The 21,461-nt window shown below is 44.1% G+C and overlaps 1 protein-coding gene across 8 annotated transcripts in view; it reads left to right on the forward strand.

Annotated features, from left to right (window-relative positions):
• The window catches only part of wdr21 (WD repeat domain 21), an 87,906-nt gene that overhangs the window by 54,733 nt on the left and 11,712 nt on the right, over positions 1–21,461 (forward strand). For all 8 annotated transcript variants that reach the window (XM_048599736.1, XM_048599742.1, XM_048599743.1 and 5 more), the window contains exons 9-12: positions 5,171–5,250; positions 12,507–12,602; positions 14,671–14,768; positions 15,743–15,919. In XM_048599736.1, coding sequence (XP_048455693.1) covers positions 5,171–5,250; positions 12,507–12,602; positions 14,671–14,768; positions 15,743–15,919 — 451 coding nt within the window. The remainder of the gene's footprint in view (positions 1–5,170; positions 5,251–12,506; positions 12,603–14,670; positions 14,769–15,742; positions 15,920–21,461) is intronic.

A 21,461-nucleotide genomic window follows, 5' to 3' on the forward strand; every position in this document is an offset into this window, starting at 1 on the left:
TGCATTGGCAAATGATAAAGCACTTATATCGTCATATAGCAAAGAAACAGACCCTTCGGCCCAACTCGCCCATGCTGATCAGTTTCCCAAACCAAACTAGTCCCATTTACTTACATTTGGCCCATATCTCTCCGATTGTAGCATTCACAGAAGAAATTGTAAGAGGTACTAGTCCAGTAACAGCATACGTGAAAGTGAAAGTCAAATGAAGGTGAATATTGACAAAACCAAAGTGATGCATATCTCAAAACCACCAAGAAATATTCACTGAATGAGAAGAATTAGAACAGGTGTAAGAATTCAAGTATTTTGGAAGCATGATACCCACATCTGGAATTTGCTACAAGCAAATAAGTATGAGGCTAGTGATGTGAAAGGTTGTATGTCATAAAAAGGGCAACCAGGAGACTGAATAAATAACAAAAAGCAACTTGTAGACAACTTGATTTGGGGGAATGATATTACAAAAGGAGTCCAACTTGCTCAATAGCTTTTAAAATGTGCGCTTGGAGGAGGATAGAAAGGATTGTCTGGGTAGAAAGAGTAACAAATGCTGAGGAAAGTGAACGTGTAAAGAAATTTGCTGATAGTAGAGTCATAAACTCATACTCATAGAAATAGGCCCTTCAGCCCATCTTGCCTATGCCAACCAACAAACATCAAACTACATTAATTCCATTTACCAACACTTGGTCCATAGCCCACTATGCCTTGGCATTTTAGGTGTTTGTCCAGTTGCTGCTAAATGTGGCGTGAGTAATTGCCTTCATCACTCTCAGGCAGAGAGTTCCATATTTCTACCATGCTGTGAGTGAAAAAATGTTTCCTCAGATCCTCTCTAAACTATTTACTCCTCTCCTTAAACTTGTGCCCTCTGATCTGAGACACATCTTCCATGGGGAAAAGAATCTCATGATCTGCCCTATCTATACCTCTCAATTTTGTATACTTCAATCAGATTCCCCCTTTCAACCTCCTCTGCTTCAGGGAAAACAAACCTAGCCTATCCAGTCTGTCCTCATAATTGAGACTTCCCATCCAGGCAACATCCTAGTGAATCTCCATTGCAATCTTCTGAAAGTGTGGCAACCAGAAGGCACACAGTATTCCATTTGTGACCTAAACAATGTTTTATAAATTTGTAACAAATTCTTTTTTCTGATATTCTCTGCCCTAGTTAATGAAGGCAAACGTCCTTCATGCCTTCATCACCACCTTGTGTACCTGTGCTGACACCTTCAGGGATCTATGGACTTGTACACCAAGGTCCCTTTATTCCTGTCTCCAGGGACTTAGCATATGTTGTATATGTCCTTCCCTTATTAGACTTCCCAAAATGCATCAGGACTAAATTCCATCTACTGTTGCTCTGCCCAATTTACTGGCTGATCAATATCAGACTGTAGCCTGGGACCATCCTTTTCATTATCAACAACACCACCTATCCTAAGATATTTCATGGCCCCCTCTTTGTCCTAATTTCTTTTTTAAGCACCTCACTACACACAATATACTTCTGAAAGGTCTCCTCTGTTTTTAATGGACTGAACCTAACATATGCTTCCTTCTTTTTCTTTTATCAAACTTGTGATATCACTTGACGTCCAGAGTTCGCTAGACTTGCTGACTTTGCTCTTCAATCTTAGAAGAATGTGCTGGCCCTGAACACTCTCTGTACTACTTTTAAAGACTCCCACTTTCCAAGGGTAGGCTTACTTCCAAGTAGCTGCTCCCAGTCCATGTTTGCCAGATCCTAGCTAATGATATTGAAATTGGCTTCCACCAGTTTAGACACAACTTCTGTACAATCCTTATCCCATTCCATAAGGACATTGAAACTTAGAGTTGTGGTCACTGTCCCCAAAACACACACTGACACTTCAGCCACTTGACCGGCTTTATTCCTTAGGATTAGGTCTAGCTGTGCCTCCAGCTGTAGTCGGACTATCTACATACTGGCATAAAAAGCTCTCTTGGGTGCATTTTAAAATTCCACTCTGTCTAATATTTTTACACTAAGGCAATTCCAGTTAATGTTAGCAGTGGAATCCCCTATTACTGTAATCCTTTTCCTCTCATACCTTTTGTGATTTGCCTACATATATGCTCCTCTATTCCCTCTCTGGCTTTTGGGAGATGTGTAGTATTTTCAGAACAAAGTGATTGCCCTTTTCTTGTTTCTAATCTCTACCCAGATGCCTCATTTGAAGAGCCTTTTAAGACATCCTCCCTCATTACTGCAGTGATCATCTCCTTTATCAATAATGTAATGCCCCCACCTCTCTTACATCCTTCTGACCAAAATCAGGCCGGAAACTTCTGTACCATGGAATGTTGAGCTACCAGACCTGTCCTTCAACCATACCTCAGCAATTGCAACAATATCATATTCCCACATGCTGATCAATGCTCAAAGTTCATCCGCCTTACCAGTCAGGCTCCTTGCATTAAAATAGATACAGTTTCACTTTCTAGTCTTCCCATGCGCCTTATCATGCACAAGTCTTCTGTACCTACAGGTATTCCTTCTGTATCTGATTAAACTTTGAACTTTGCTCCTCGCTTTGCACCTAGTCTATGCCCCACCCACCTGCCAAATTAGTTTAAAACCTACCCAGTAGCATGAGCAAACCTCCTAGCAAGGATATTGGACCCACTCTGGTCCAGTTGCAACCTGTCCAACTTGTATGGACCCCATGTAACCCAGAAATTGTGTTGCTGATCCAAAAATATAAAGCCCTCCCTCCTACACCATCCTTTTAGCAACGTGTTCATTGGATCTATCTTCCTATTCATGTAGTCAGTGGCACGTGGCACTGAAAGTAATTCGGAGATTACAGCCTTAGCAGTCATCTTCTTTAATCTACTACCTAACTCTCTAAATTAATGCTGTAGGACCTAATTTTTTTTTTATTTTAACCTATGTTGTGGGTACCAGCATGTACCATGTCTGCTGGGTGTTGGTGGCTCAGTGGTTAGCACCACTGCCTCACAGTGCAAGGGACCCGGGTTCAATTCCACCCTTGGGCGACTGTCTGTGTGGAGTTTGCACATTCTCCCCATGTCTGCGTGGGTTTCCTCCGGGTGCTCCGGTTTCCTCCCACAGTCTAAAGATGTGTAGGCTAAGTGGATTGACCATGCTAAATTGCCTGTAGTGTTCAGGGATGTGTAGATTAACTGGGTTATAGGGGGATGGGTCTGGGTGGGATGCTCTGAGGGTTGGTGTGCACTTGTTTCCAAGACTGTTACCCACTTGTTCCACACTGTAGGGATTCTATATTTTTTAAAAATTAGAATGCTGTGCAGCCGCTCTGAGACATCCCTGACCCTGCCACTGCCCTCCAAACAGTAATCTGTTTGAGAAGGGGATAATCACAGGGGACTCTTGTACTACCTGCCCAGGCTACTTGTCTTTCCTGATGGTCACCCAACACTTTTCTGTTTGTGTAGCCATTACTGGTGGTGTGACCAACTTGCTAAATGTGCTATCCATGACATTCTCAGCTGGTGTTGGAGTATGGTGACTTAAAACACTTTGTTTTTGTAAAGAATACTAGTGTCAATAAATTAATATTTTGTTCTATTCTATTATGGATGCTGCATAGTGAGTCCATCTGCGGCTCCACGTGCTCCATGCAGCAAACCAAGAGCTGCAGCAGAGCATACTTCCTGCATATTTGGTCACTGGAAGTGTCCCTGATTTCCCACAGATTACAGGAGGAGCATTCCATGGGGCTGAGTTCTGCCATTGTGAACTTTACCAATTACCAACTCAAGCAATAAACTAGGAGCCAAATCTCTCATCTCTTGCTGTCTTGTTTGTGGCATGCTCTCTCTCTCTCAAACTGACGCTCTCTCTCTTGCTTCCTGACAAACTACAAAAATAAGGACATGATGTCTCCCTCTGATACAGCCCTCTTGGTACCTAAAGCTGGTTCCTAAGCAGCCAGTCACCAATTGTTTTTCCATGTTCAGAATTAATTTTTTAAAATTTTTTTTATCACACACCACTCAGTGCAAGCTGCTCCCTCACAAGCTCTGGTCTGAGACTCCCATTTCCTAGTGAATAAGCCTCACAGACCCAGTAGTTTTAGTTTTTAATGCAAGCTTAATCACCCAATCAGCTGTTTTCTCCTGCCTTGCATTCCTTTTTTTTTGAACCCTGACATCACCTCAGGTGCTCTGGGATTTAGTGAAGGTTTCACCTGCTCCTCTCCCACTGTTTCTCTGACGTAGCTTGATCTGGACCTTGCCCCTTAGTGAGGTCTCCTGATAAAAACCTACTGTTCACCCCCCAGGTTTGCTCTGCGCCTCTCCTCTCCCACTGCTGCTCCAACTGATTGACTGGGAAAAGGCACTAATTGTGCAGGGCATATATTAAGAAGAAGTGGCCTAGTATGAGATATCATGGAGGGAAAATATCAAGGAAAACAATGAAGGCAGAGAATATCAATGCTGTATGACCTGAAAATGAAAAGAAATTATTGGAAATGCCACAGGATAGAAACTGAGGAAAGAACCTGCCTTTGGGCAGAGCACGGTTGATGAGAGCTACACTGAATAAGCTCACTTTTGGCATTTCTTCAGTTATCTGGAAAGCCTGGTTGCTGTTAAATTCCTGTGGGAAGGCAATTCTCAGATAGCTGTGGAAGCTCAGCCTTTGAATTTGTTTAAAAGTAGTGATTGGTAATCAGCAATCTATCGATGATACAAAGGATAATAGGATAGTCTGGGTAGAAGTCATTGAAGTGTTGGATCAGCCACTGGTACAGCAGGCTGATCGGGCTGAATGGCCTACTGTTCCCATGTTCGCTATGGAAAAATGTTCATTGAAGTTAAAGCAGGTAATGTTAACAGGGGTATCTACCCTCAGTTGTGATATGTTCCAACCAGTCAATTATTAGTCCACCCATATAAAAATATTCCTTTGCTGTTCTTCGTTCACTGAAGAAAATTAGCTCCTTGAGGAATGGCATGTTGATGTCGGCTGACTCTCTGACTATCTTTGTTCATGGATGCGAAACGAGCCATGAGAAAAGTAGTGTTGTAGAGGGTGATAAGTTGAAAATTAATAGTCTACAGTTTTCTATTGGCAAATAGACCCCACAGAACTTTTCAATTATGTATTCATTGATCTGTTGGTAATTTTCCTTAAACTGTGCCATGCTAGGCTTTGTCTTTCTGGCAATGCAGACGTGCCTGGATGTATTAGCCTACTTCCAGCTTCAATCTTCAGTAACTCAAATTCTGGTAGGGATTGTATCCATATTTACCTATTGTTAACATCATAAAGTTGTATTTTTATGGAAGCTGTATATCTTGTCAATTTATTCTCCACCCTTTTTGTTGGGTGGAATGCCCACTGTCTGGATAAGAAGATTTGTGACAAGTGTCATAATCAATCAGAGAGCAGTGTCTTGCTGTAGATGGACTTTCTCTGAAGACATTTTGAAATCCCTTTTGTGAATTCACGGTTTGAACCATAGCATTGGATAATGGTGCCTCCACAAAATTATATTTGCTATTTATTGTAGCTTGTCTGGTCTCAAGTCTCTGAATGGATCCGAGTGTGTCCCTGTTTGTTGGTAAAGCTGTAATTTATGGTTGGGGTTTCCTAATACTTCCTAATACTTGCTTCCTAATACTGAAGTTATCAATTGAAAAACTTGCAAAGATAAAAGCTGCAAAGCAACGGATTTGAATGGAATGAATGTGTAGAGTCTGGTAGCAAGTAGCCGCTTATTAATGAACACATGCCTGCGCAGCATTGTATACATCGAATATAATGTCCATGGGAGGTAGTGATATCAATATAGAGAAACTTATCGTGAGCCGGGGAAGAAATTTAATCCAGCCAAATGGCCACTTTAATAATAGAGGAAGAACTTACTTTCTAGAGCACATTCATATGAAATAGGCTTAGCAAGGCACTCAGCTGAAGGGCAACTAGAAATGGTCAAAAAAGTGCTGGTCTTGTCAGTGATGTCCAAATCCCATGAAAGAACAAAGGAAATCAAGGACGTGGAAGTAAATAAAAATGCACTATCAGAATTGCTGATATAGGTACAAACCAGAAAGAGCTCCATTTTGATGTTGGAACATTTGTTAATATAATACAGTAGTTTGGGTTATTTTCTTGTTGACAAATTCTGCTTGTTGACAAATTCTGACTGAAAGGTTACGGCTGATTGTTGACACTCAATATGTTTTCCAATTTCTGGCAGCCAACATGTGGTTGAGTTCATTTCTGTGGGTGTTTTCCATATGGGCTGTCACTTGTGCGAACAACTGATTAGTAGTCAGAAACCTGCTGCTTCCAATTTTCCAGTCTTTAAATTGAATAGAAGGAAGACCCGGGCATTTTGAGCCTGTAGTTTCTTGACCGGAACTTTCTTGCAAATGCTGCTCCAAACCAAAGCATCTGTTCAGGGAGCCTGGTAGGTCTTATCTTATACTAAATGCATCCACCATTTCTGTGAAATCTATACATTGCTACAGGGTGTGATATTTTTCTGAGTGTGTGTGCTGACGCTAAATTCTGTGTTGACCACCCCAAGCAATGTTCTGTGTCGGGGGGAGTTTCTTCAGCATTGTTATTGAAAATGACTAGTTTTATTTCTCTGAGCCTTTTTTTTTCTGGTCTTTACGTATTATCCCTAGTCAATGTTTTAAACCATCAGTCCAGGAGAGTCTGAGAACAAGAACAAATAATCTGCTAAAAATCCTTCATTGTATCTCTTAAAGTTGACTTTCACAAGAATGTGTCACTTAAGAACAACACTAGCAATTGGAACTGCCTATCCTCATTTTAAACTCCTAGAAATCTAATTTAGAGACTGCAAATCAGATGAATGTATTTTAAATGCTGAAATGATATGGCCAGAGATTTTTCCTATGTATTATTAGTGGATCTCCTATGGTACTGCTTACAGTAAGTTGCATGATACCCTGCTTTATAAGAGCCACATTATACCATATAATGCAGAATCTGTTAACTTGCAAAGGTGTCCCTGATGAACCACATGCTCATAGAACATAGAACATTACAGCGCAGTACAGGCCCTTCGGCCCTCGATGTTGCGCTGACCTGTGAAACCAATCTGAAGCCCATCTAACCTACACTATTCCATTATCATCCATGTGTTTATCCAATGACCATTTAAATGCCCTTAAAGTTGGCGAGTCTACTACTGTTGCAGGCAGGGCATTCCACGCCCTTACTACTCTCGTGAGTAAAGAACCTACCTCTGACATCTGTCCTATATCTATCACCCCTCAATTTAAAGCTATGTCCCCTCATGCTAGCCATCATCATCCGAGGAAAAAGGCTGTCACTGTCCACCCTATCTAATCCTCTGATCATCTTGTAGGTCTCTATTAAGTCACCTCTTAACCTTTTTCTCTCTAACGAAAACAGCCTCAAGTCCCTCAGCCTTTCCTCATAAGACCTTCCCTCCATACCAGGCAACATCCTGGTAAATCTCCTCTGCGCCCTTTCCAATGCTTCCACATCCTTCCTATAATGCGGCGACCAGAACTGTACGCAATACGCCAAGTGCGGCCGCACCAGAGTTTTGTCCAGCTGCAACATGACCTCATGGCTCCGAAACTCAATCCCTCTACCAATAAAACCTAACACACCGTACGCCTTCTTAACAACCCTATCAACCTGGGTGGCAACTTCCAGTGATCTATGCACATGGACACCGAGATCTCTCTGCTCATCCACACTACCAAGAATCTTACCATAAGCCCAGTACTCTGTATTCCCGTTACTCCTTCCAAAGTGAATCACCTCACACTTTTCCGCATTAAACTCCATTTGCCACCTCTCAGCCCAGCTCTGCAGCTTATCTATGTCCCTCTGTAACCTGCAACATCCTTCCACACTATCCACAACTCCACCGACTTTAGTGTCATCTGCAAATTTACTAACCCATCCTTCTACGCCCTCATCCAGGTCATTTATAAAAATGACAAACAGCAGTGGCCCCAAAACAGATCCTTGAGGTACACCACTAGTAACTGAACTCCAGGATGAACATTTCCCATCAACCACCACCCTCTGTCTTCTTACAGTTGGTCAATTTCTGATCCAAACCGCTAAATCACCCTCAATCCCCTGCCTCCGTATTTTCTGCAATAGCCTACCATGGGGAACCTTATCAAACGCTTTACTGAAATCCATATACACCACATCAACCGCTTTACCCTCATCCACCTGTTTGGTCACCTTCTCAAAGAACTCAATAAGGTTTGTGAGGCACGACCTACTCTTCACAAAACCGTGTTGACTATCCCTAATCAAATTATTCCTTTCTCGATGATTATAAATCCTATCTCTCATAATCCTTTCCAACACTTTACCCACAACCGAAGTAAGGCTCACTGGTCGAAAATTACCAGGGTTGTCTCTACTCCCCTTCTTGAACAAGGGGACAACATTTGCTATCCTCCAGTCTTCTGGCACTGTTCCTGTGGACAATGATGACATAAAGATCAAAGCCAAAGGCTCTGCAATCTCCTCCCTAGCTTCCCAGAGAATCCTAGGATAAATCCCATCTGGCCCAGGGGACTTATCTATTTTCACACTTTCCAGAATTGCTAACACCTCCTCCTTATGAACCTCAATCCCATCTAGTCTAATAGCCTGTATCTCAGTATTCTCCTTTTGTCTTTTTCCTGTGTGAATACTGACAAAAAATATTCATTTAGCGCCTCTCCTATCTCTTCGGGCTCCACGCACAACTTCCCACTACTGTCCTTGACTGGCCCTAATCTTACTCTAGTCATTCTTTTATTCCTGACATACCTATAGAAAGCTTTAGGCTTTTCCTTGATCCTACCTGCTAAAGATTTCTCATGTCCCCTACTGCCTCTTCTTAGCTCTCTCTTTAGGTCCTTCCTGGCTAACTTGTAACTCTCAAGCGCCCTAACTGAGCCTTCGCGCCTCATCTCTACATAAGCCTCCTCCTTCCTCTTGACAAGAGATTCAACTTATTTAGTAAACCACGGTTCCCTCGCTCGACCACTTCCTCCCTGCCTGACAGGTACATACTTATCAAGGACACGAAGTAGCTGTTCCTTGAACAAGCTCCACATTTCAATTGTGCCCAGCCCCTGCAGTTTCCTTCTCCATCCTATGCATCCTAAATCTTGCCTAATCACCTCATAATTGCCTTTCCCCCAGCTATAACTCTTGCCCTGCAGTATATACCTCTTCCTTTCCATCGCTAAAGTAAACGTAACCGAATTGTGGTCACTATCACCAAAGTGCTCACCTACCTCCAAATCTAACACCTGGCCTGGTTCATTACCCAGTACCAAATCCAATGTGGCCTCGCCTCTTGTCGGCCTATCTACATACTGTGTCAGGAAACCCTCCTGCACACATTGGACAAAAACTGACCCATCTGAAGTACTCGAACTATAGCGTTTCCAGTCAATATTTGGAAAGTTAAAGTCCCCCATAACAACTACCCTGTTACTTTTGCTCCTATCCAGAATCATCTTTGCAATCCTTTCCTCTACATCTCTGGAACTTTTCGGAGGCCTATAGAAAACTCCCAACAGGGTGACCTCTCCTTTCCTGTTTCTAACCTCAGCCCGTACTAGCTCAGTAGACGAGTCCTCATCAAACGTCCTTGAGTAACAATGCCACACCTCCCCCTCTTTTACCACCTTCCCTGATCTTACTGAAACATCTAAACCCCGGAACCTGCAACAACCATTCCTGTCCCTGCTCTATCCATGTCTCCGAAATGACCACAACATCGAAGTCCCAGGTACCAACCCATGCTGCAAGTTCACCCACCTTATTCCGGATGCTCCTGGCGTTGAAGTAGTCACACTTCAAACCACCTTCCTGCCTGCTGGTACACTCCTGTGACCTTGAAACCTTATTCATGACCTCACTACTGTCAACCTCCTGTACACTGGAGCTACAATTCAGGTTCCCATCCCCCTGCTGAATTAGTTTAAACCCTCCTGAAGAGCATTAGCAAATTTCCCCACCAGGATATTGGTACCCCTCTGGTTCAGCTGTATTCTATCCCATTTGTAGAGGTCCCACCTACCCCAGAATGAGCCCCAATTATCCAGGTATCTGAATCCCTCCTTCCTGCACCATCCCTGTAGCCACGTGTTCAACTGCTCTTTCTCCCTATTCCTCGCCTCACTAGCATGTGGCACGGGTAACAAACCAGAGATAACAACTCTGTTTGTTCTAGCTCTAAGCTTCTGCCTTACATCCCCATCCCTTTTCCTACCAATGTCGTTGGTGCCTATGTGGACCACGACTTGGGGCTGCTCCCCCTCCCCCTTAAGGATCCCAAAAACACAATCCGAGACATCACGGACCCTGGCACCTGGGAGGCAACATACCAACCGCGAGTCTCTCTCGTTCCCACAGAATCTCCTATCTGTCCCCCTAACTATGGAGTCCGCAATGACTAATGCTCTCCTCTTCCCCCCTTCCCTTCTGAGCAACAGGGACAGACTCTGTGCCAGAGACGCTTACCCCTGGTAAGTCGTCCCCCACAACAGTATCCAAAACTGTATACTTGTTATTGAGGGGAACGGCCACAGGGGATCCCTGCACTGTCTGCCTGTTCCCTTTCCGTCCCCCGACGCGGTTTCCGAGGAGCTGGAGTTGGGTGCACTTCCCGCAGATGAAGTCAGTGGAGACACTAGTGGTGACCCTTACCTCCCACATTCTACAGGAGGAGCATGCAACTGCCCTAACAGCCATTCCCACTGTTCTGAATTCCCAAACAGACTATTAAAAAAAGAACTAGTAACCTTACCAAATCAGCGCTCAGAACCTTTTTTTTTGGTTAGAGCTGGAGGATGGGTGGGAGACACTACCTAGATAGTGTTTCGGGTAAAGCAACCGCCCAAATATATTACCTCACTTACTCAGCCGTCCCGTGTCCGCTCCTGCTTAGCGTGCGCTCCGCCTATTCACGAGGTAAGTTTTTTAAAGGATTAACTTACCTTCCCAGGGTGCCCTCGCGCTTCCTCCCGGACTCCCACCACTGAAACAACTGAAAGGCCGCAGTCACGCGAGGTAAGACTTTTATAATCGAAAAGCTTACCTTCCCAGGGTGCCCTTGCGCTTCCTCCCGGTTACAAGCTGGAGGACCAGTCCCATTGTTACATTTTCATAGTATCATAGACTCCCTACAGTGTGGAAACAGGCCCTTTCGCCCAACAAGTCCACACTGACATACAGAGCATCCCTTAATCTACACACCCCTGAACACTACAGGCAATTTAGCATGGCCAATCCACCTAGCCTGCACATCTTTGGATTGTGGGAGGAAACCAGAGCACCTGGAGGAAACCCACGCAGACATGGGGAGAATGTGCAAACTCCACACAGACAATTGCCCAAGGGTGTAATCGAACCCGGGTTCCTGGTGCTGTGAGGCAGCAGTGCTAACCACTGAGCCACCGTGCCACCCCAGCTCGACTGTTCCTTCAATTTAATTGCCTCAAAGCAGGAGGTCACTACCTTTCTCAAAGAGGTCTTTAGTAAGGTTCCTTCAAGAATGCTCCAGGATTTCCTGGAAAGAAAAACTGGATTTCCCTGCTTGCAATGTAATTGTGAATTAGTGATGACGGAAGCCTCACCACCAGCTGGCTGGTTCCATTTGGATCAACCAACTGATTGATCTCAAATAGCATGCATCATGGAGTTCTACATTTCAGATCTTTGCACCATGCTGAGCTTGACCGCTCGGAGAAAATCATTTTTAACTTATAGACATATGGTGGTGGTGCTGAGGGAGCAGATGGTTTTGCTTTGTGAAATTGTATTACCTGTATATTGGGTGCAAAGTTGATACATATATTCATTTTGAGTTGGGGGAGAAGCAGTGGTGCTTTTCTAACTACATAACACTACTCAACATCTCTGCTGTCCCCTCTGGCACCCCAGCAAAAATTAATAATTTGCAACAGGTTTGAGAGACTCCACGTGCTTTAATCATAGACTCCCTACAGTGTGGAATCAGGCCATTCGGCCCAATACGTCCACACCACCCCTCCAAAGACTAAGCCACCCAGACCCATCCCCCTACAACTTTACATTTCCCATGGCTAATCCACCTTACTTACACCCTCCTGGGCACTATGGGCAGTTTAGCATGGCCAATCCACTTAACCTGCACATCTTTGGACTGTGGGAGGAAACCAGAACACCCAGAGGAAACCCACGCAGACAGCGGGAGAATGTCCAAACTCCACACAGACAGTTACTTGAGGACGGAATCGAACCCAGATTCCTGGTGCTGTGAGGCAGCAGGGCTAACCGCTGAGCCACCATGCTGCCCAATGGAGCCTGTATGCATTTCCTTCTCTGAAATGTTTACCTTTTGGCTAAAAATGCTCCAAATGAGTCTTAGCCTTGCAGTTTGGTTGCACTTTGCCAATTAGAACAGAAGTCAGCTGTATAAATGCTTTTAATATAATACACACAACCTGCTGTTTTATTGTATCTACAGCAGATCACCTGAGTATGCTATGTAACTTTAGGAGTTCAACTGTCTGGACCTGTGCGTGGTGCTTCAACCCACAAGCTGATAAATGCTTCAGTACAGGTAAAGTCAATAAATTATTAGTGAACTAGATCCTCTTAGTAATCATTTAACTTTGTTCAAATCACTGGGGCTTTGCATCTTAAGAAGATTGTGTTTGAAAATTAAAAGAAAGTTGACTAAGGCTTCCAGAACAATGTTTGTATTCAGTTGGTGATTTACTGAACTTCACTTTCAGCAAAGACCTATGTTTAATTCATTCTGTGCTGAGTTGCCGTGAAGCAGGCCATTAGAGGTACTGAAGTTCTGAAGAAGGGTCACCGGACCCAAAACGTTAACTCTGTTTTCTCCTCCACAGATGCTGCCAGACCTGCTGAGCTTTTCCAGCAACTTTGTTTTTGTTCCAGTAGAGGTACTGTACTTGACCTCTAAATACTTTATTGTTCACATCCCACTCTGCTGGTTCTACATGTGGAAATCTAGGAAGGATAGGATTCAGCTCAGCTGTGAAGCCCTCACAGTAACATAACCTAACATGGGAAAGCAAGGTAATGAGATACTGAAAGCCTTAACTGCATCTGTGGAACTGTGCTTAAACATCAGTTGGGTCCTTTAATAGAGAGGAAGAATGATTGAGGTAAGTTGTTAAATAGTGAGAGAAATTTGTTTTAATTTGACTGTACAGTGAATGTTGGTCAGTTTTGGACTTAGCTTGATGCAGTGGAGAGAAAGGCTTGAATGTCCTGGGTCATCTGACATGGATAGAATTGTTTGAAGACTAGCAGTGAGTATTTCCCCAGGCCCCTTGCTGACATGCCCCATCTTCCCACTTTCAACTAACGCCAGCAGAAAAGCAATTCAATTAATGTATCTTATCTGCTGTTTGTGGGACCTTTACGTCATAGAGTTATGTATCACAGAAATATGCCCTTCAGTCCAACTCGTCCATCTTGACCAAGTTTCCCAAACTGAACTAGTCCCATTTGTTAGCTTTTGGCCCATATCCCTCTAAACCTTTCCTAATTGTGTACCTGTCCAAATGCCTTTTAAATGTTGTAACTGTATCTGCATCTACCACTTCCTCTGGCAGTTCATTCCACATATGAACCACCCTGTGTGCAGAAAATGTTGCCCTTCAGGTTCCTTTTAATCCTTTTTCCTCTCACCTTAACCATATGCCCTCCAGATTTGAAATCCCCTACCCTAGGGAAAAGACCTTTGCTATTCACCTTATCTATGCCCTTCATGATTTTATAAACCTCTATAAGGTCACCCCTCAACCTTCTACACTCCAGTGAAAAATGTCCCAGCCTATCCATCCTCTCATTTTTATACCTCAAACCTTCCAGTCCTCATAGCATCCTTGTAAATCTTTTTTGCATGCTCTGCTATTTAATAATATGCTTCCAAAGCAGGTTGACCAGAATTGTACACTCTACTCCAAAAGTGGCCTCACCAATGTTCTGTACAACTATTCTTAGAAGGAGAGGTTAAACAAGCTGTTTGATAGGTAAAGGAGTGAAGGGCTTTGGCTAGAAACGGCAGTGAAGACCATAAAAAGGCAAGTCACAATCTTTATTATATGTGTAGCTCTGAAGGGTAAAATAGATTAACATCAAAGACTAATAGGTTATGATTCACTTTGAGACATCTTGAAGATTTATCTTTTTTTCTTGTTCTTAAAGTATTGAAGTGAAATAGAGTCCATATTAACCCACGAGTTGTGAAATAATGCTAGTGTTCAGCTGGAAGGAAGTTATCTATCCATCCACCCGGGCTGCTACAGTTGAGCTTAACCTAGCTTGGTTTTGTTGAGTTTTGAAAAATAAAATTGGGATCAAACCTGCACAACAGCCCATCGAGCATTGGACCACCAAGACCAATTTCTCCAATCATTAGTCCACTCATTAATAGTGTAATGACAGAATGATGCAGCTTACAAACTGTGCCACAATTTCAGTAGCTTCTCATTGGTATGAAATACACTGCATTTCTTCTTGTCACCCAAACCTGATGTAGCAACAATCTTATCAATAAAGACTTAAAAACATGTTATTTTTGTTTTGGAAGACAGGCTGCCGAATTTTCACCAGGTAAGTCACAATTACATCTGTTGCATTGTGTTTCCTAGGTTTGTTGTACCGTGTCTTTGTGACTGATGCCGTAACAGGTCAAAAACAGATATTCAACACAAATAGCAGTGTTCTTGCTCAGCAGTTTGCACACAGGGTAAGTAAGGATCTAAAATACTAAGGTTATCCTGAATGAAAGGGAATTATGAAACAGACCAGCCAGTTTTTATGAAGTGAAACCATATCTTAATATTATTTTAAAATTGTCTTATTGTGATAAAGGCTATGCTCTGGAAATTTGGTAGTTTTCTTTAGTCCTAGCATTTGTTTGTGTGGAATTGCTCATTCCCAGTTTTTATACGGCACGAAATCCTTTTGTTATTTTCTCTCCCACTGACAGCTGTAGCATTTTTTTTGGTGTTGAAGTGAGAGCAACACTGGCTAGTCTAGTATTTGTCATCCATCTCTCTTTTCTGAGATGTTGCTGAGCTATTTTCTGGATCTGCTGTAGCCATTGTAGGTGTAGGTACACTCACAGGGGTCTCGGGGAATTGCAGTTAATATAGTTCCAAGTCCGGGTGATGTGTGTTTTTTTTTTGGGGTGCTTGCCTGTGTCAGCACCTTTTGTTCTAGCCAGTAGAGAATCTTTGTGGGTTTAGAAGTTGCAGCTGAAGAAGACTCCGGGATTGCGTGTAAGCTTCTTGATTAGAAGCTAATTGAGGCATTTTTTAATTTGTTTATCCGGTGAACACCGATCTCTTTGATGGAGTGTGACCTTCATCTATCATTACTGAGAAGATACAGTATCTGATCAATCATTTTATTTGTGGCATCTTGCTTTAGCTACATTGTTCTCTATATGATATTGTCAGTTCTTTTAGCATTCAAGTTCTGAGGGTATTCTTCTGTCTAATCACGAATCAAAATGTTGGCAGTTTTTCCACACTTTTTGTCTTGATCCGGTGTGACTGCATTGAAAACAGAATTAATATCACCTATAATAATTTAGCCAAATGGAGCTTCATCAGACATTTGGACAAATGTTTTTAGGATTTATTTTACTGGTTGATAAGAATTCAAAGTCACATCTGCAAATGTACCAAGAATTCTGAGTATGCGGTGTTTCTGTAGGCCCCTGTGTTGTATAATGGCTGTCGATCGGGGGAGATTTTCAGCCTAGACATCAGGCAACGAATGACAAAAGCACTGAGCTGGGCAGGTACAATAATCTCCCAAAACTCTGCTGTGACCTCCATCCGGCTCTTGCAGGATGAAAATTACCTCATGGCTGCAGACATGATTGGAAAGGTAAGCTACCAGGATGTGTTCAAGGATTTACGATCATTTATGGATGACGTGCTTGGCTGTAGTATCTATAAAAATGTTTATGCTGTGTATGTTAGCTATTGGGTTTTTGCTGTCATTCTTTTCAATCACAATCACATCTGTTTATTCAGTTTGATACAGTCCCTTCAAATCTTGTCTCTATCAGTTGTTTGTGTCTGAGCCCTCCAAATGCATTCATACTTAACCTTAAGTCAGTATTTATTCTCTCTCATTTTCTGTCCTTCCTTACTGAGGACTGGTTTCAGCTTCAAGGCTATACTTGTCCAGATTGACCATTATCCATGGGTTAGTTGAACACCCTTGCCTCAGTGTGACATCACAGCCACAGATCCCTCCTCATATGCTTTCCACAAGAGTCACAAGATAGTCAATGTTGGCTAGATGTTGCTCATTCTGATACTTGGATGCACAAGCAGAACAGCCAGTCAAGACCAACAAAGCTCTCAAGAAACTAAAGTCCAAACATCACTATTTATGTTAGAAAACCAAACTAAATATGTTCGTAGAATGTGAAAAGGCAGTGTAGAACCACCATCTTGAACTGCTGCAGTCCATGTGCTTTACTCTCCTGGCTATTTGGCTGCCATATTTCTGAAAGGCAAAATAAAATAAGTATGTTTATTCCAATGCCTTTTCCCAATGCTCAGTTACTTGGATCTTTTCACTCCCAGTAATTTGGCATCATTCTGGAGGAGACTCTTGTTGCATACACAGACATCAACAGCTGGAGACAGTGGCAGATCTATGAGGCTGACAGCAATGTGGACAGCAGATTCAGAAAGGTGGTCACTGGCAGCATAGAGTCAGAGAGGGAATGAGTGACTGCCAAGGAATGGTTGAGAGAATCTGGCAGGTAATGCAGGAGTCCCTTTAGGTTCCTCAGAGGAATGCAGTAAGAGCCAAGATCATAGAGCCATGGGAAGCACAGCTGCAAAGATGAGAAAGAAGAAAAGAGGAAGAGCAATGTTAATAGTCAGGGATCAGGTAGGCCTTTCTATGGCTGCGGACGTGACTCCAAGAATGGTGTCTTGCCTCCTTATTGCCAGTTTAAAGGATGTTTACAGAGTGGCTGCAGGATATTCTTTTGAAAGGGTGAAGAAAAGCCAGAGGTGATGGTCCATTTTGGTACCAATGACATATATAGGATGGGAGACGTGGTGCTGAAAGCAGATTTTGGGCCACTAGGAAAGAGATTGAAGAAAAGGACTTCTAAAAGAGTCATCTCAGGATCTCCCCCAGCCCCAGTTGTTCATGAGCAGAGAAATGGGGGAATTGAGAGATACAACACATGGCTGAAAACTGGTGGAGGAAGCAGGGCATCCTGTTTCTGAGGTATTGGGCATGGTTCTCGGGCATGTGAGAGCTGTACATAATGGAGAGGTTGCATCTTGGCAGGACTGGAATTAACTAGTTTGCAGGGAATTTTTGTGTTGATTGGCAGAAGAGATCTCAGATTTAAGGGAAGTAAAACTGGAAAAGGGAGCTGGAAAGCAAAAAATTGTCAGAAGACTAATGTTTAAAAAGAAGCATTAAAGGCACTAAATCTAAAGCCAGAGATAGTGGGAACTGCCAATGCTGGAGAATCTGAGATAACAAGGTGTACAGCTGGATGAACACAGCAGGCCAAGCAGCATCAGAGGAGCAGGAAAGCTGACGTTTCGGGTCTGGACCCTTCTTCAGAAATGGGGGAGGAGAAGGGGATTCTGAAATAAATAGAGGGAGGGGGAGGCGGATGGAAGATGGATAAAGGAGCAGATAGGTGGAGAGGAGACAGACAGGTCAAAGAGGTGGGGATGGAGCCAGTAAAGGTGAGTGTAGGTGGGGAGTTAGGGTGGGGGTAGGTCAGTCCAGGGAGGATGGACAGGTCAAGGAGGCGGGGTGAGGCTGGTAGGTAGGAGGTGGGGGAGGGGCTTGAGGTGGGAGGAATGGATAGGTGGGAGAAAGGACGGACAGGTTAGGGAGGCGGGGACGAGCTGGGCTGGTTTTGGGATGCGGTCAGGGGAGGGAGATTTTGAAGCTTGTGAAGTCCACATTGATACATTGGGCTGCAGGGTTCCCAAGCGGAATATGAGGTGCTGTTCCTGCAACCTTGGAATGGCATCATTGTGGCATTGGAGGAGGCCCAAGATGGACATGTCATCCAAGGAGTGGGAGGGGGAGTTGAAGTGGTTCACGACTGGGAGGTGCAGTCGTTTGTCGTGAACCGAGCGTAGGTGTTCCACAAAGCGGTCTACAAGCCTCCGCTTGGTTTCCCCGATGTAGAGGAGGCCACATTGGGAACAGTGGATACAGTAAACCACATTTGCAGATGTGCAGGTGAACATCTGTTTGATGTGGAAGGTTTTCTTGGGGCCTGGGATGGGGGTGAGGGGGGAAGTGTAGGGGCAAGTGTAGCACTTCCTGTGGTTGCAGGGAAAAGTGCCGGAGGTGGTGGAGCTGCTGGAGAGTGTGGAGTGGACAAGGGAGTCACGGAGAGAGTGGTCCCTCCGGAAGGCAGATAAGGGTGAGGAGGGAAAAATATCTTTGGCAGTGGGGTCAGATTGCAGATGGCGGAAGTGCCAGAGGATGATGCGTTGGATCCGGAAGTTGGTGGGGTGGTACGTGAGGGCGAGGGGGATTCTGTTTCGGTTGTTATTGTGGGGAGGGGGTGTGAGGGATGAGTCGCAGGAAATGCGAGAGACACAGTCGAGGGCGTTTTCAACCACTGTGGAGGGGAAGGTGCGGTCCTTGAAAAACGAGGATATCTGGGATGTCCGGGAGTGGAATGCCTTATCCCAGGAGCAGATGCGGTGGAGGAGAAGGATTTGAGAATAGGGGATGGCATTTTTGCAGGAAGGTGGATGAGAGGAGGTGTACTCTAAGTAGCTGTGGGAGTCAGTAGGCTTGAAATGGATATCGGTTTCCAGGTGGTTGCCAGAGATGGAGACAGAGAGGTCCAGGAAGGAGAGAGAGGTATCGGAGATGGTCCAGGTGAACTTAAGGTTGGAGTGGAAGGTGTTAGTGAAGTGGATGAACTGTTCGAGCTCCTCATGGGAGTACGAGGTGGCGCCAATACAGTCATCGATGTAACGGAGGAAGAGGTGGGATAGGGCCAGTGTAGCTTCAGAAGAGAGATTGTTCCATGTATTCTACAAAGAGGCAGGCATAGCTTGGGCCCATGCGGGTACGCATGGCCACCCCCTTTGTCTGTAGGAAGTGGAAGGAATTGAAGGAGAAGTTGTTAAGGGTGAGGACGAGTTCGGCTAAGCGGATGAGGGTGTCAGTGGAGGGGGACTGGTCGGGCCTGCGGGACAGGAAGAAGCGGAGGGCCTTTAGGCCTTCTGCATGGGGAATGCAAGTGTATAGGGACTGGACGTCCATGCTAAAGATGAGGTGTTTACTGTTTGACTGTATTTGCGCCGCCTCATACTCCCACGAGGAGCTCGAACAGTTCATCCATTTCACTAACACCCATTCCCCTCTCTCTCTTTCCTTCCTGGACCTCTCTGTTTCCATCTCTGGCAACCACCTGGAAACCGATATCCATTTGAAGCCTACCGACTGCCACAGCTACCTAGAATACACCTCCTCTCACCCACCTTCCTGCAAAAATGCCATTCCCTATTCCCAATTCCTTCTCCGCCACATCTGCTCCCAAGATGAGGCATTCCACTCCCGGACATCCCAGATGTCCTCGTTTTTCAAGGACTGCAACTTCCCCTCCACAGTGGTCGAAAACGCCCTCGACTGTGTCTCTCGCATTTCCTGCAACTCATCCCTCACAACCCCGCCCCGCAATAACAACCAAAACAGAATCCCCCTCGTCCTCCACGTACCACCCCACCAACCTCCGGATCCAACGCATCATCCTCTGGTACTTTCGCCATCAGCAATCTGACCCCACTTCCAAAGAAATTTTTCCCTCCCCACCCTTATCTGCCTTCTGGAGGGACCACTCTCTCCGTGACTCTGCTCCAGACACCCCACCAGCCCTGGCACTTTTCCCTGCAACTGCAGGAAGTGCTACACTTGCCCCTACACCTCCCCCTCACCCGCATCCCAGGCCCCAAGAAAACCTTCCACATCAAACAGATAACAAGGTGCAGAGCTGGATGAACACAGCAGGCCAAGCAGCATCAAAGGAGCAGGAAAGCTGACATTTTGGGCCTAGACCATTCTGAAGATATGGAGGTGTCAGTGTTGGACTCAGTTGCACAAGGTCAAAAATCACACAACACCAGGTTACAGTCCAACAGGTTTATTTGAAAACACTAGCTTTCAGAGCGTTGCTCCTTTAGTGTAGTGAGAGAGGCACCAAGACACAGAATTTATAAGTAAAAGTTCAAAGGATCATACTGCTAATGCAAATGTATTGAATAAATCTACAATGGCTGGCTGACTCCCTCCTGCTAAATCTTTGGTTAGTTAAAAAGGAGATACAGGTTTTGACTGATTAAAATGCAAATCCCAGAATTTCTTTCAAGTCACTACTCCAAGACGACAAAAGGTCTTTTCAGCATATACAAGAAGTGACATCTCAGGTCAGCCAATGCATTTTAGATGTGAGCCCTTGATTAGAATCTGTCTGTGTTTTAACCTGGAGTCAGACTGGTTTTATTTCCAAAGCACGAATTTTTAAAACACCATATTGACTGGCTGTGTCTACAAATTGTGTGCTTTTCGAACATTCGCATCAGTTGTATGATCCTTTGAACTTTTACTTATACATTCTGTGTCTTGATGCCTCTCTCACTATACCTGATGAAGGAGCAACGTTTCGAAAGTTAGTGTTTTCAAATAAACCTGTTGGACTATAACCTGGTGTCAGATCACTTTACTGATGATTGAGAGTAGACTGATGTGGCGGTAATTGGCTGGGTTCGACTTTCCTGCTTTACGTGTACAAGACATACCTGGGCAATTTTCCACATCATTGTATAGATGCCAGTGTTGTAACCATACTGGAAGAGCTTGGATAGGGACGTAGCAAGTTTTGGTGCACAAGTCTTCGATACTATTTCCAGAATGTTGTCAGGCCCATTGTCTTTATTGTATCCAGTGTGTTCAGCAATTTGTTAATATCACATGGAATGAATTGATTTTGCTGAAGATTGGCTTCTATGAAGCTGGAGACCTCTGGAGGAGGCCAAAATAGATCATCCGCTCATTACTTCTAACTAAAGATTACTGCAAAATCTTCAACCTTATCTTCTGCACCGACGTATTGAGCTCTTCCATCATTGAGGATGGAGGTATTTGTAGAGCCTTCTCCTCCAGTGAATTGTTTAATTGTCTGCCATCATTCACAACTGGGTGCTGCAGGAGCGCAGAGCTTTGATCTGATCCGCTAGTTGTAGAATAACTTAACTCTGTCTATTAGTTGCTGCTCCCCCTGTTTGGCATTTTTTTGCTTTATTTCACAGGATGAGTTTCACTGGCAAGATAAGCATCTTTTACACATCCCTAACTGCCTTTGAAGTGAGGGCCTTGGACTATTTCAGAGGCTATTTAAGAGTGAACTAAA

The sequence above is a fragment of the Rhincodon typus genome, chromosome 8 (assembly GCF_021869965.1).
Source record: "Rhincodon typus isolate 14 chromosome 8, sRhiTyp1.1, whole genome shotgun sequence".
Taxonomy (NCBI): Eukaryota; Metazoa; Chordata; class Chondrichthyes; order Orectolobiformes; family Rhincodontidae; genus Rhincodon; species Rhincodon typus.